This window comes from Chlamydotis macqueenii, chromosome 2 (genome assembly GCF_036417535.1).
Source record: "Chlamydotis macqueenii isolate bChlMac1 chromosome 2, bChlMac1.mat, whole genome shotgun sequence".
Taxonomy (NCBI): domain Eukaryota; kingdom Metazoa; phylum Chordata; class Aves; order Otidiformes; family Otididae; genus Chlamydotis; species Chlamydotis macqueenii.
In genome coordinates, this window is record NC_141557.1 from 40,656,739 (window position 1) to 40,672,293 (window position 15,555).

Below are 15,555 nucleotides of genomic sequence, written 5' to 3' on the forward strand. Positions count from 1 at the left end.
GGAAAAAATTTAGATTTCCTTTTAATTTCAGGTTTTACTATTGAGTGTCTACATTCAGCAATGGAGCTTGGGACCACCTTGACATAGAGACCACACTGACACCCTGGTCCTGTTTGACTGAGGCCACCATGAATGGCTTTGGTTTCAGTGAAAACAATAGCAAAACTCAACTGAGATGGGATTTTACCTAATGAATAGTCTCTTCAGCTGGGATTTGATCTAATGAATAGTCTCTTCACTTCACTAGGTGAAAGGTCTGTTTTTAATTATGTTAAATAACACCCAGTAAAATCTTATAGCAGTGTGTAATTTCTTTTAACAGAGAATGTTGAATTAAGATGTACGGATACGTCTGTATTTGAGCTTCAGCTCCTAACTTCTGTGAAGACAATAAAGTCTTGTCCTCATTAGAGTTTTATCTTACAAGATTCAGCTTGAGCTAAGAGTATAACTCTTTCTTCCTTAATAATGAAAAAGCCTGAAATCTCAACTGAACTGAGTTGCATAAAGCATGTGTGTGAGCCTTTGCAAGACTGAGACCTGTTGTCTTGAGCCAAAATCCAGTAAATCAAAGGTAAGGTGTCCTTCTGTGAGGTCTGGATCATGTCTCAAATTCTCATCTATCCAACAACTGGATTTGGGTCCACTCTCAACCTTGTGACAAACTCCTAGAGACACAACCTGCCCCTCTCCTTCGTAAAGATCAAAGATGGCTCCGGACATGCAGGGACACAGGGTAATCTCTAGTTACAGCAAAAGATGGAAACATCTCTGACGAATCCCAGAAAGCAGTACTGGACTTCTGTTTTCCAAATATCGCATGGGACTTAATGTAGCTCTAGCTTTACAGTGGCAAGGCTCTTTACCATCCGTGTTGGGATCAGTACATTTCATCTTCCCATTTCTTTGCATTTCTCAGAAACTGTTTGTGAAAAACCTCTTTGATCATCTCTAGATACACTCTGATAAGGATGCTGCTGTCTCTATTTGTCCAAACACTTCACCACACAAGTGTTATTTTCATCAATAAAAGAAAGCACATTTTATTGTAAGGCAACTACTTTTTTCCTAAATTCTTTTACTATGCACCTATATAGCAATAGATGCAATGGGTACAGTCCAGACAAACATTTCAGTGACATCAGAGCTCATTGTTGGTTTATTTGTGTTTAAATTCCTTACAATTTACTCTTCAGAAATCATGCATGAGTATGCTTTGTTCATGAAAGCACTTGCCAAAGCAAGTTTTTGGCTGTCAGCCCTGATTCATGTTGTTACAAAATTAAAGTGATTTTGAGTGGAAACAACTAGTAAACGTCAAATTCATTGAGAACTGATTACATGTAACTTTGCTGATAAATCATACAACTTGAAATGCGTACACAGATGCTCCAAGGCATGGGCTGAAACTGTCCACACAAAAAACCCCATCTTGTAAAACAAATACATTCGCAAGAAGAACAACAAAACAAAACAGCCTGTTTGTAAGCCAACTATAAGGAGGAGAAAGAAATTAACTACTCTTCACAAATTGTTAGCTCAGTTCCTTGTGCACATAAGCATTACTTCAAATTGTACATCAGAGAGAAGAACTGTACCTGAAAATAAAAGTAGATTCTGTATGCTACATCTTTAAAATAGCTGGTAGGCATAAAAAGAAATACTTCAGTTGGAGTAGCAAAAACCTTAGTAGGAAAGCTGGCAAGAGATGTAGCTGTTCAGCTGGGAGCAAGAGATATTTCATAATGCCACAGTGTCACTCTTCTCATTATATCCAAATGAAGTCATATTCATATATTTTATGTATTGTTATCATCTGGTATATGGGACGCAAATGTGTAAGAATAATTTGTTCAATTAGTTTTTTTCAGATATAAGTGTTTCTTCATACATGTTATGTATGTATGTGTAAAAAAACATTACAAATATTACCACAAACCTGCTATTCACAGGATATTTAGGTTTTCCTGCATTTCACCAATGTAACTTAGGGTAATGCTGTACAACTGAAGGAACTACTTCAACACAAGAGTTATTGTCATGTGGAGCTCTAAAGCCAATCCAAACCCAAAATCTCAGATCCAAGTTATTTCAGACTTTGGGGATGAACAGAATACAACTTCTGTGGCTTAGTCCCATGACACTGCTCCATGACATGTGTGGTCCTATTTGTTTAGAAAAACAGAATAATTTTTTTATTTTCTGCAGGAAAGAATAACTTGAGACCAGGGTCTCAAGCAATTCAAGCAAATTTATGGCAGTGAAATCCTGTAAGATGTGCCTGATTGTGTTACTCAATTATTATTATTTTTTTTTTACTTGCCCAAAGCAATCTCTTTTTTTTTTAATTTTGCGTGTAGCTTTGGAGATGCAATTTAGGGCTGAAAGCACATTTCAATATGCTTAAGTTAAAGAAGTCAATTTTTTTTTTTAAACTGGTTTAACTGGGTGTCAATGCTTCCCAAAGTGATGGATGTTACTGTTGTATGAGCATGTGGAAGGGATTTTGATTTTTCCTTCTTTGCAGTGACGATGACAGGCACTGGAACACAGTTAATCGCTACAGACTCTTCATTGCCATAGGCAGAATCTCAGCTATTGCATAAACAACTTCACTGGAGTTGCTGGGAGTATGCTGATGTACACTGGCTGAGAACACAGCCACGGAAACACTAAAAAATGGAAATGTAAAAGCTAACAGCTAAACAGCAACAACAAAAATCTAAATTTATTGTTTTCTTTTCAGAAGCAAACACTGCAAAAACCAACTATATTCCTTATGCATATTAAGAGCAGGGCATAGCCAGATATGGCTTATCATCAGTACTGGATGTTCTTATTCGCTTCTAATCTGTCTTTGTTTTATTTGACAGCACAGTTCAGGAAGTCTGTATAATGGAGGAGCTGGAGAGCTATTTCTGATTCCCACTTTCCCACTGTGGCATTTACCTTGCAACCTTCGCAAGTGATGCAGCGATAATGATATCCGGTGGCTTTGTCCCCACATACTACACATAGCTCATCCTTGTCTAAATAACTGGGTATATACCCTGTAAAGAAAAAGAGGACGTGGCATGTAAACTCAACATAAAATTATATGATACATTTGATATAAAAGTACTACATTAAGATCCACTTATCTATCTGAACTCACTGAATTTCCTGAATAAAAAGCTCATACTAATAATGTTACAGACTCACTTAAACATAGTCTATATCTTCTACTTATCACACTGTTTCAGCATCTACTCATCAAGAGGGAGAAGATGGAACATGATTGCTCTCTCCTGAGTGAAATACTACCTCAGAAAAATAAATGTGTTTATTTTTACCTCATAGACTTTGATGTGAACAAGAAAATAACTGCAGGATATATTCCTCTATTCTCTTTCACAAAAAACCCAATAAACTTGTATACCAAAGATGAGATCCCAGGTTGCAGGGTGACTCAGGGACTTGGTCGTAAGAAACATTTACTGAGAGATCGTTTGTCCCAGAACAGCTCTGCAGGTGTGGATAGAGAACTACCAGCAACAGATAGCCCAAGCTGTATTGATCATACCTTACGTGGGTGTGTTCTGCAGGAAGATTTAATACAGTTTGAATTTAGGCCAAAATACATGGGCATTCAAATATGTTTGTGTGTATGTGCATGTGTTAGAATGACATTTTCTCTTCTGAAGTGGTTTACCAGACAGACAACAAGTGAAATCAAATATTACTGCTATGGAAAACATTGGCAATGCTTGGTTCTTTTCCCACAATGATTTTTGTTTTGATAACATAAACATATTTTCAATTTGAGCAAAAAATCAAACCAATTCTGATACCAACCAAAAAGTAATTCTAACCTAAAGAGAACTTTGAAACAGGGTAGAATAAAAACCTTTCAAAATAAGTGCTCCCATGACTCATAAGTAATGGAGTTATGGTACATACCTTTGCCTTCTGAAAAATCTCTCTGTAAAGATGTAACACAGAGATCTCAGACTCACTTTGAGGAAGAGACAAAAGTGCAGCTACTTGTGTAACCATGTAAGATTATTAAAGTGTAGTCCATATTTCATTGAATCCCAATGGTTGAGGTTGGAAGGCACCTCTGGAGGTCATCTGCTCCAATTCCTGTGCTCAAGCAGGGCCACCTACAGCCAGTTGCCCAGGACCACATCCAAACAGCTTTTGACTATCTCCAAGGATGGAGACTCCACAACCTGTGCCAGTGCTCAGTCACCCTCATAGTGAAAAGAAAATATTACTTTAGTCCCTGTGTTTCGATTTGTGCCCACTGCCTCCTGTCCTGTTACTGGGCACTACTGAGAAGAGTCTGACTCTGTCTTCTACCTGATGGGAGATCAGATATTTATACACATTGGTAAAACCCTCTTTTGAGCCCTCTCAGCCCCAGGCTGAACAGTCCCACCTCTCTGTCTCTCCTCATAGAACAGACGCTCTAGCCCCTTCAATATCTTTGTGGCCCTTTGCTGGACTTGCTCCAGTGTGTCCATTTCTTCCTTGTACTGGGGAGCCCAGAACTGGACCCAACACTGCAGATATGTTTCACCAGAGCTGAGCAGAGGGGAAGGACCACCTTCATTCTCCTGCTGCTGATGACCTTCCTAATGCAGACCAGGATGCTGTTGAGCTTCCTTGCCTCAAGGACACAGTCCTGGCTGATGTTCAACTTGCTGCCCACCAGGAACCCCCACGTATTTCAATGTAAAGCACTTTCGAGCCTGTCGGCAGTTGGTCTGTACTGCTGCATTTATTATTCTTCCCGCAGTGCAGAATTTGGCATTTGCCTTTGATGAACTTCCACAGATTCCTCTCATTCCATGTCTCCAGCCTGCCTAGGTCGCTCTGAATGGCACCACACCCACCTGGCGCACAAGCCACTCCTCCGAGTTTTGCATCACCTGCCAACTGACTGAGCGCAATTGATGAGTGCAATGTGGGAAGAGTTCTTTGGAAGTGGCTGCCTGTAACATTATCCCTTCCACTGGCTTGCTGAACTCATCTGTAGTATCACATGTTAGACTAGACTCCAAGCTTGCTGTCTTTCTGCAGCCCTCACACCAATATGGCTCGGTACAGCCTGGGGACTCGGCACGCCACAGTCACATGGAGGGCAACCAGCAACAAGACTCAGGGCAGCAGAAGGCTGTTGGAGGATCCTGCAAGGGGAGTGGCTATCATCTTCCTGTGACTAACATGCCAGAGGGTCAGCTCCGTAACAGACAGCTTAAATCAAAGTGCCTTCCTAGGACTACACTCACTAGAGGTGCTCCAGAAAGAAAAGCCCAAATCAGAGAGAAAATACTTGAAATTAACTGAGCTTAAAACACTTGAACTTTCTGGAAGGAGATGAGTGTGTTAGGAGAAAGTAAACAAGACAGGAAGTATTTCTGCGATCTACCCTGTATGTCTAGTTTGAGCATAATCGTGAGAACCTCAAATTATAGAGGGACATAGATCTCTTAGGTAACACTGGGAAGCAGGAGCACTCTGAATCCGTGCCCAGGTACCTGCATCTCAGGCCTGCCAATACTCCTACTGACATCTGAAAGTGGAGCTGGGGAGTGATATGCAGAGAAAAGCAGAGATCTTACTGAGGTACCGTACCAGTCTATAATACGGCAAAAGATCAGACTTACATTCAGGTTATATTTCTCCATTAAAAACAAGCTGCGTTTGGATAAAGACTGGTGGACACATGGAGCTGGTTCTGTGACCTTGAGGGAAGAGAGACAGCAGGGTTTCGACTCTAATCTACATCACTGACTCCTAATGGACATTATGCCAGTGGGGGATTAGCAGAGGCTATTATCTCCATCCTGCCCCCCTTTTGCTCACACCTGCCTCTGCACATGCAACACATAGACAACACGGAGCTGATACAGGAGGCAGCAGAGTCAGCAAAGAGATGCAGCATTTTCCACTAAACTTCTCATAAAGATTAACAGCTTCTTTTTATTGCTGGTCTCTGCTATTCACGAAACGCAGACTTAGCGTAGCATAGACTATGTCCTCTAAAATTCAGTATCCCTGGTTTGCTTCCTCAAGAATTACTTCTGAATTAAATGCCTTGATATTTCATTAAGTATATAATCTGGTTAGCACTGCTCATGTAATGGCAGCTTTGTTCTATTGGAGGAGCAGGAGAGCACTTGTCTAAACTGCTTCCTTAAATATATACAGTAGCTTGCACATGTGACCACCGGTGTCCATCTCCTTGGAGTTTTATGACTTTATCCAACACAGGAAACAGTCTCCAACCTGTCAGAAAAGACAAATCTCCTACAGGCATTCCTACTTAGAAATTTAAAATGGCATCCTTACGTCCAACTACATTCCAAATTTTGTCGTATTGGAAGTCTTAAGGGCCAGCTATGTAAGTGACTTAAATGTTAAATATTACGTTCATCATTCTTCCAGGATTGTGCCCATGTCACAAGGTAAGCACATACTTTGAACTCTTCTACTGATTCAACAGAAAACATGGATAGAAAACTCGTGCCCCCCACTGGCAATAAAAGCATGCAATAAGTATATTTTTCCTTTCTATTGCAAATCTGAGAGCGATATCCACACTTTTGTATTTTTTTAACCCTCTTTCCAACAGCTAATGGGGTCAGAAAGTAAGAAAATTGGACCTTCAGCAGTGTTTTATAAAAATGTAATTCAGAAGAACAGACATTATGCCAAGACAAGTAAGGGGACCTACATTCAGTTCTTAGAAACTGTGATGTCTGCTATAAATAATTTCTAGTAGTTCCAAATTCCCAGTGTGATCTCTGTATAAACTGATTGCAATTTCGTTTGAATGATGTGCAGGTAAGCAGCCTCAGTGCATTTATGCTGGTACTCAGAGTCAGAAACAGTACAAGCAGGAGGAAATTCAACAGTGGTTTTCCAAACTCGGTACTCGCATGGAAGCTATGAACAGTGCAATGGAGATTCCTGGGGAAGCTGTGGATGGCAGTAGAGTTGAGTGCTGGATGGTTTGATGGAGAAACAGAGCAACAGACTTCTCTCACTTCTGGAAGCACTTGGGGAAAACCGAGGAGTGGCAGACTTATAGGGACCTGTCTCTCACATCAGTAAGTACTTTGGCATCTTATGTGTTTAATAACTCCTGTGTGGAAGAAGCAGATGCTGTCTGGACAGAATAACCCAGGTGCTCCCTTATGAAAGAAGAATGTCTGATGACAAATCTCATGGGAACATTGGGTAGGCTCCTCTTTCTGGTGTTCATATTTCATCTTGTATTTCTTGTTCAAAAACTACTAAGTAAATAGCTAAGAGGAACCACTCAAAACCAACACCAATCTCATTGAACTGTGACATAATAACCAGTACGGTTCCTCTGTCTTTCAAGCCTCTGCTGTGTTCTAGCATCCTCACAGACCATCATTTGGCGCATCCCGTGTGATCCTCGTTATTTATCTGCCAAGTATGACTTGGCATTGTTCCTCCCACGACCCACCTTGGATCTTTGCTTTGAGTAGAGAATACCAATGAATGACCTTGACCCGCCATGTCTGGTGTTTCCCCTGCAGCCTCAAGTAACTCCTTTGCTCCCCAGACTCCCACCTGCCAGTCCGCCTAATCTTACTGTCTTGGCAAGGCTAAGCACTCAGCAGGACCAGTTGCCCCTATCCTAAAAGAATATGTTGTATAATCCATTATAACAAGTCTTGATGGTGGTTTACAATATCTTTTAAAACCTGACTGTAGCTTGTGACACCCTTTGTAGAGGTACGGGAAGGAACGATTCCCTTTGATAGGAAAATGCGCCATGAGTTTGCCCCAGCAGCCGTAAGGACAGAATGAGATCTGCTAGCCTGTGCAGCCTTCCGAGGTACTCTGTTTCATTAATACCGTATGCCTACGCTCTCAAATTTCCATTTGCAGGAATGATACCTTAAAGCAGTATATGTGACCCTTCACAGTGCAACAGATTGCAGAGATAGAAAATAAACTCTCCGTGGCTATTCTTGCCCTGCGCTCTCCCCGGCCCCCGCAACAAGGCAAAGAAAAGCTATTGAAATTCAGACAACCAGTACTGCTTCTTTTCCTCTGTATCTGCCACACATTAGGGAAAAAAGCATATTTTGAGAAAGTAAAGAACTGATTTCAGTTTTGTCAAAGTATCGTCACACAGATTTGGTATCTCCAGCTCTCTGTACAGGCAATGTAATATTGGCTTAGCGATTAAAACTACATCTAAAAAAAATTTCTAGGACCCAAATTGTATTCGACTACCAAAAAAGCATATGAGTGACATCAACACAAACAAATTATGTTTATATACCAGATGTTCCTTATTACCTTGTTGCTGATCCACCACAGGCTTACACCTTGCAAGCAGAAAAAGCCATTTTTGCTACTGCACAAGGACACTTGTGTTTTAAGATCATTATTCAGTATTTTGATCTTCATTGTACACTGGCAGAGTCATGTATCAAATATATTCCCTGAAATCTTTCTTTTCCCCATCTGGTATGGCTTGCATGACTAGAGACCACTCACTAAAATCAGGAGTTTAGGACTTATCAGTAAGCTTGTATTCACTTACCAAACACTGCAGAATGAAAATGAAAAAGATGAAATTAATTACTACCTTGAGAATCCTTGACGGTATTAGCACTGAAAAGAAAATTCATACTGCTGTTCTACCATTTTCATAGTCACAATGTAACTCTTTGCAAATTAGAAAAAATTACAAGAACCATCCAGATCTCATCCTTGCTACACTTGTGCAGAAAAAGCTTAAATAAAGTGTTTATCGGAGAAAGCATAGAGTCAAGTGAGAAAAAGCACAGTCCATTCTCGTGTGTGCTATTATCAACATTGATCTGAAAGGCTGGGCTGACACACTGATCTTTGTTTCCCACTTTCTTTAAATTACTCCCACTGAGTAAAACTGCTTATTTCTCCATCGAGCTTGGAAGCACCGAGAATGTTGTTAAACAGATTCACACATTTCTCGTTAATTCACTGGCTTGCTTGTCCACAATTTTGATCTTTGTTGACATTCTTTGATTTATGGAATACTAAAATTTGGCAAGAGCTTTTGCAAAGATAGAATTTAGAACATTTTTTTTATAGTCTCTTTTCCCTCAATGACTTTTCTATATATTAACTCTATTATTTGGGCTGAGTCAGAAACCCTATCAACAGCAGTGCATTTTGCAGAGATGTGCTGAAAACATTTTAGCCGAAATGGTGTTACCACTTAAACTGCTTTGATCAGTACCATACTTGCATCCATTACCAACTAAAGGTACAAAATGCGGTACTGTAAGAGTCAAAAAATTCTTCACGTTCTTAAAGAGCATAGCTTAGTACGGCAAGTAACTTACTTATTTAGAAATCTAAGCCTCACTGTACATCAGTTTTACTACGAATGCAAAAGCAAAGTATGCCTTAGTTCACTTTTCCCATCCTTCATTTGGTTGTGGAAAGGTTACAATAAAGGAGCTGAAAACACTTTTTCCACTGGTATTTTTATTAAAAAAGAAACATATAATTCCAAGTGCATAATGGTTTGCTGAATAAGATGCAATTTTTCTGATCAGATGGGTGGTCAAGAGCAAAATTAATCATTTTTAAGCCCAAAATAATTGTTAAAATACTCTGCTGCGAAGGCCAAAGATGATAAATGCTCAGTGTTTTTGTAAACTGATTATATGCACACATACTCCCTGCGCTGATAAGAAGACATTTTGCCATAACCTCCATGTTGTATTTTCTTAGCTATTCAGAAAGTCCCCTGATGTTTTCCTACTGCTGAGAACTCAGTTTGGACTAATTCAGTTGCATACTCTAGCAGTATGTATTCTCAGTTGCACATAAATTGCTTGAGAAAATATAAAGGGAAATAATAATGACAATAACAACAAGAAAAATTTGCAAAGCCCCATTCTCCCACCATACCAAGAGCCCTTAAAAAGATGACATTAACCTCACCACGTATCTGGAAAGAAAGGTGAGACGCAGGGCTGAGGAGCTGGCACTGCTACAGCCCAACTCAAGAATTCCTCCCGGCAAACCCTTGATTTGGGGGCCAACCTCTGGTTACTTCTGGTCCACCTCCAGAGAGCCAGAAGTTAAAGCCCAACTTCATAGATACCTGTAGGCATCTTCTGTTAATTTCGTCCGGGAAATGACTGTGCAAAAGGAAGAGTAAGCCAACTCTCATCTTGGTTTTAACTCTGCAGTTCTATTTGCCATGTTGTCCATACAGCCAAAACACTGTGCACATGTCAAACATGGGGATGCTGAGGTTTCTGGACCTCTGTACATGTCTCTTTTGTACTTTCCTGACTGCACTACTTCTGCCCTGTCGCTGGGTACTCCTCCTCACTGTAACGGGCGGTGTGAGGACATCCAGGGTCACTCTTGCCTATCTGCTCTGCCTCTGCACAAGGGCAGGGTGGCACGGGCTCCCTCGGAGCATCGCCCATCTAGCATGCAGTGCTGCAAACTCACCATGGCTGGGGGCACTATAAGAGGGGAAAAATATTCCAGTTTAAGCTCTCTGGGACAGAACTGGGAACAGCATGTCATTCTCACGATGATGAGCCCTATTCTGCTCATCAGATTTCACAGCCTCACATAGAAAATAAAGCGTATCTGGTTGCCTGTCTCCTACAGTAGGATTGGATCCAAAAGGGCTTCCTTAATAAAACAGTAAGCTCTTGCACAAAGATTGCGCTGCTGCCTTTTACCAGCGTACACTCAGCACAGAAGGTAACGGAGCAGCAAGCAGACACAAAGCTAAAACCACACCTCCATCTCTTGATGCTCTGAAGCACAATTTTTTCCTTTAAAATTCGAGTCTTTCATCAGAATTCGTGACAGATAATCAGGAAATAATAGATTTTAATGTAGTGTAATAACTGGAGGAGCTTAAGTGCTTTCTTATATTTTAGAATAACTGGCTATACCTTCTAAATACTTAGTTTTTTCCTTTAGTGATATGTTGTTGGCATCTTTGGTTATTGTTTTTTAAAGTTATTTCCTGAATTCTTTTAAAGTGACATAAAGATAGAGAAGTAATTAAACTCCCCTGTTAACTTTTTCAGTATATAAAATGTTGATTTTTTTTTCCTTCCCAGAGGGAAAAGAAGACGTTAACCATTCAATAACCAGCAGAAGAAGTTTTGATATGAAGATCTTTCATGTGCTACTGTAAAGTACAATCTGATTTGAACAGCATATTACTGAGATTACTACAAATTTCAGGGGTCTAACAAATACCAACTGCAACAATCAAGACTCCTCATGAACACCTGCTTAGGGACTTAATTTTGCTTTAATGGGCTATTACCAAGGCTTCTTTAACAAACTCCCTCGTCCCCCCCAAAATCAATTCTGGATCAATGCAGACACACATGCCCTGTGCAGAGCCTTCTGTTCTTAGGACAGGATTAAAAGAGTCGTTAGTTTTACGATAGCTTGGTTAAAACATGGAAATTAAAAAAAAAAAAAAAAGAGAAGATGCACATGTCCCACAGAGTTTAGATCTCTTCTGCTTAACAAACTCAGCATTTGCAAAGGTTTGACAGAAGGGATGCAACTTTTTATTGATTATCACAGTAATAAGGCTCTACAGAATCCCAAAGCACGTTGCTCAGTCTCCGTGAATGATCAATTAAAAGCCTGCTTGAGAGCCTGCTTCCACCAAAACTCACTGCCATTTCTTAGTGAAACTGAGGTAGTAGAAAACAAGCAGTTTTTAAGAACAACTCTGTATTTTTTCAACCAAACAAGTACAAAAACTTTAAGCAGAGCAGATGTCAGTGAAGGAATATTATGAAAAATGTATTCCTTCACCGACTGCAATAGCAAGTCTCTATTTTCTCTAAGTTAATCCTGAGTACTATTTATCTTTAAAATAAGACATGGGGAAAGTCTACAAAGAGTTCTAAAATAATTAGTAAAAACCCAATAGCAGATAAATTGCCTTAATGGGCATTTAAAATGTTGCACAACACAAAAACATGCATTATCCACAACTACATTTAGTCTATAATTTGATAATGTTCTTACAGTTTCCTATAACAGGATTTTAAAAAATATTATTTTATTATGAAATACAATGCTGTTCAAAGTACAGAAATTATTACTTTTTTCTACCAAACATACAGATTTATTGCACCAAGTGCTAAAAAATATTGCCCGCACAAAGGCAAATATTTCAGTTTTCACGTAGTTAATAAGATTAAACAGTCTACTTTTTACTACAAAGCCACTTTAAAAGTAATAAATGGTATTTTCTCTATCTAGCTAGTTACAGCAGATTCATTTGGGGTTTGGACAACTGCATATAGGAAATTTGGTCTTAATAGAAAAAAGACATGATGTTGGTACAACAGACTGTGCATTTTTTCTTAATAATGTGATTTTCAAGAAACACAGAGAACATATAATCTGTATACATCAGTTTGCTTCTCTGGGTTCAGAACAAATAGCATCAAAAACATTTCCAAGTGTTTGTTGGTATTTTAGGCTCTTTTTGAGAAGTGATATCTGCTTTGCTCACTTGAAAGTAAATGAATAAATTCTAAAAACAAGCAATGATTTAACTCCGAGGTAGCAGATATTGCACTTTGATTATCTCTCACAAACATATTGATTAGATCAACTTTTCGGATGCAGAATAGTCTTTCTTGCACAGATACATCCTAGAATTTTCAGCCTTTTTTACTTTGCATAATCAGAAACTACATGGTTTTCACTCACAAGACAGTAACTCTATTAAACGTAATCATTTTCCCATACAGATTTACAGTTCTATGTTCAAAATATTTTGCCCAAGTTGCTGAGCAAACACAGTTCACATTTACCGATAACGAGGACTCACACAAATTGTTCGTATGCAACCAGAAACACAGCTTTAAGATGCAGAACATACAACGATGACATTTCAGAAGAGAAACTTTTCTCATCTAGCTCACTGGTGAATAGCAAATGAAGTTAATAGCCCCAGAAAGCAGAAAACAAGCAATATATTTGCAAATGTCTTTTACAGATTAAGAAAAAGTGCTTGGAAATCCTCATTGCTCACAGAAAACCTTACAATCACCTAGCAACCTATGTTACTGCTGCTTTCAATTTTGAACAGGCAGCCTTCACATTCAAAGATGTATCTGAGCCAACTGATGCAACTGTAAGTTTAAAACAAAACAAAAACAAAAGCAGAGATTTCTTTGTTGCCGTTATTTAAATAAATTGCCCCTACCTTTCTTCTGAGAGTACGATGGCGACTGCACTTGAGAAAAAGTAGGTTTTTCTTCGGTGAAATATTCAGGTTGGTTGTACTGATTCAGGGCCATGTCCATATCAGAGTACTCGCTTTTAAACACGTTTCCAGGGTAACTACAGGTATAAGGCTGATTCACCGCCCAGGCCTGTTCCATATATATGTTGTTACTGTGCAGGACCTGAGCATCGCAACTGCTGTAACCCTGATTTTCTTCAATATACGTGCAATAATCAGTGGACTGCATGTAGCAATTGCTACCAGCAGCTGGGTGCACTTCATATATTTCTTGCATACAGTAGTTCATTTTGTTACCCTATCTCAGCTTCTACTTTACGTACACACACACATGCATACACAGGCAGGCATGCATACACATGGGACGGGAGAGGAGCAATGAATATACACCAACAAAGTCGACCGCAAAACAGCCCGTTTTACTTCGGAGCAGCACCTGATGTGCTAAAATCCTATTTATATTGGGACGGCTTGTGAACTCCCCTGCCAGTCAAACATATTGGGAAGCAGATTTATGACAGTCAAAGGTCTTAATCTGTGACTGTAAGTTAATTCCAAGGGAAGATGGCAGGCAGGTAGCAATGACCACCAGACAAAGAAGCGACATCCCCATAACCCTCCTGTTCCCCCATTTGTCTGGAATAATCATTTTATAAAGCGTTTCCAGCCTTTTCCAATATGATTAGAAAATGATTATTAAGGCGAGGACACAGTTATGTCACTGTAGTTGTCAACTTAAGTGTGAAGCATTATAAAGACTGCTTAAGAACTCCCAGAGGGGATACGCTGAAAATCCTAAAATCAATAATCCTGTTTTTCAGCATTAAACCATAGAAAATCCAATAGTGCTGTGTTGATGACCCGAACAGTAGTCTAGTTTTACAAAATTTAGCAACTTAATCTGTCATCAGCTTTATTGATTTTGTTTTACAGAATTACATGCATGAATCTCCCCAGCCTTCCACACATACACAATCCTCCCCACTGCCTGGTAATGCATTTAGGGGAAAGCAGCTTTTCTAAACTTCAGTGATTTGGGGAGGTAATTTCTATTGAGTTCAACAGGTGGGAAACTTCAAAATAACATAATCAGCAAAAAGAATACTGCTTAAATATCATCAATAAGCTAATTGTTTTGCTCTTCTGCTTTGTTATCTTTTCTGTTCCAGTAATAACGTACTTTCAGAAATTCATCTTTTTTGACAACAGACTGAGTAGAGTAAGAAGGGGTTTTTGCTCATTTTTGCTCACCGATGAGCTACAAACATGTAAATGCCGCTACAACAAATACTATATGAACCTGTAACTGCTTAATGCACCCAAGCCTCAATATGGTTAATATACCTTGTTTAATCAGCCATTCTTTTTGATCTAAAAGTAATTATTTTATTTTTAACTTATGTTAGCTGCCCTTTGCTTTTTTACTTGGCAAAATATGTTTTTCTTTAAAGCACAGCTAAAATACGTTAAAACTTGCAAAGTTACTAACAAGACAGTATCCCTCTTCAATGTCTGTTCTTACTATTAGGAAGCAGAATTATTACTGATTTGATAATGCGGTCTTAGTTTTGTTATTTCACTCATTTTAAAGAATCTACAGGATTGCCACAATTACCATGTAGGCTGGCTCTTTTTCACCTAGGATCTGAAGTATACATGTAATAACCTTGATGAACATAGACCGAAATGATCCTCAAAAGTTCAGCGAAATAGGTGAGAACTGGGCATGACATGAACATATTTTTCCCGATACGATACTGTTTAATGTTTCAGTCTATCACAAAGAGCAGATGGAGAAATGTGCTCCCTTCTAACATACAATGGTAACTAACCTATCTAAATAAGAAGCAGTGCCAATTTCTATCTAATGTGCAGGCTAAGAGAATGAAGGATAAGTGATTTTGAGCATCAGAGAAGTTAAAAGTCATGCTTGGATTTTTAATTTTTTTTCCTCTAACTATAAAAGAAGTATCTTTAACACAAATTTTTTATTAACTTGCTCAGAAAATAATAATACATTTGGTAAGTTAAAATGAACTCTATCAAGATCAATTCTACTGAAGTAAATGAAGTTGCTTCCAAAACGATCTTATATAAAACCCTAACAATTTAAATTAACACCTTAGTTTATTAAGCATACTAATAGTTACTGAAATCCCAGAGTAAAATACAAATGAATCTTCATTTTTCATGCTGTTTTTACCAAAGATCTAACTCAACAAATAGCATCATGAAATACAATCTGAAAAAGAACACAACAAAAGTCCATT

At 38.9% G+C, this 15,555-nt stretch overlaps 1 protein-coding gene across 6 annotated transcripts in view; it reads right to left on the bottom strand.

The window, feature by feature from the left end:
- The window catches only part of THRB (thyroid hormone receptor beta), a 160,859-nt gene that overhangs the window by 18,392 nt on the left and 126,912 nt on the right, over positions 1–15,555 (bottom strand). For all 6 annotated transcript variants that reach the window (XM_086742675.1, XM_086742677.1, XM_086742676.1 and 3 more), the window contains one exon: positions 2,950–3,050. In XM_086742675.1, coding sequence (XP_086598801.1) covers positions 2,950–3,050 — 101 coding nt within the window. The remainder of the gene's footprint in view (positions 1–2,949; positions 3,051–15,555) is intronic.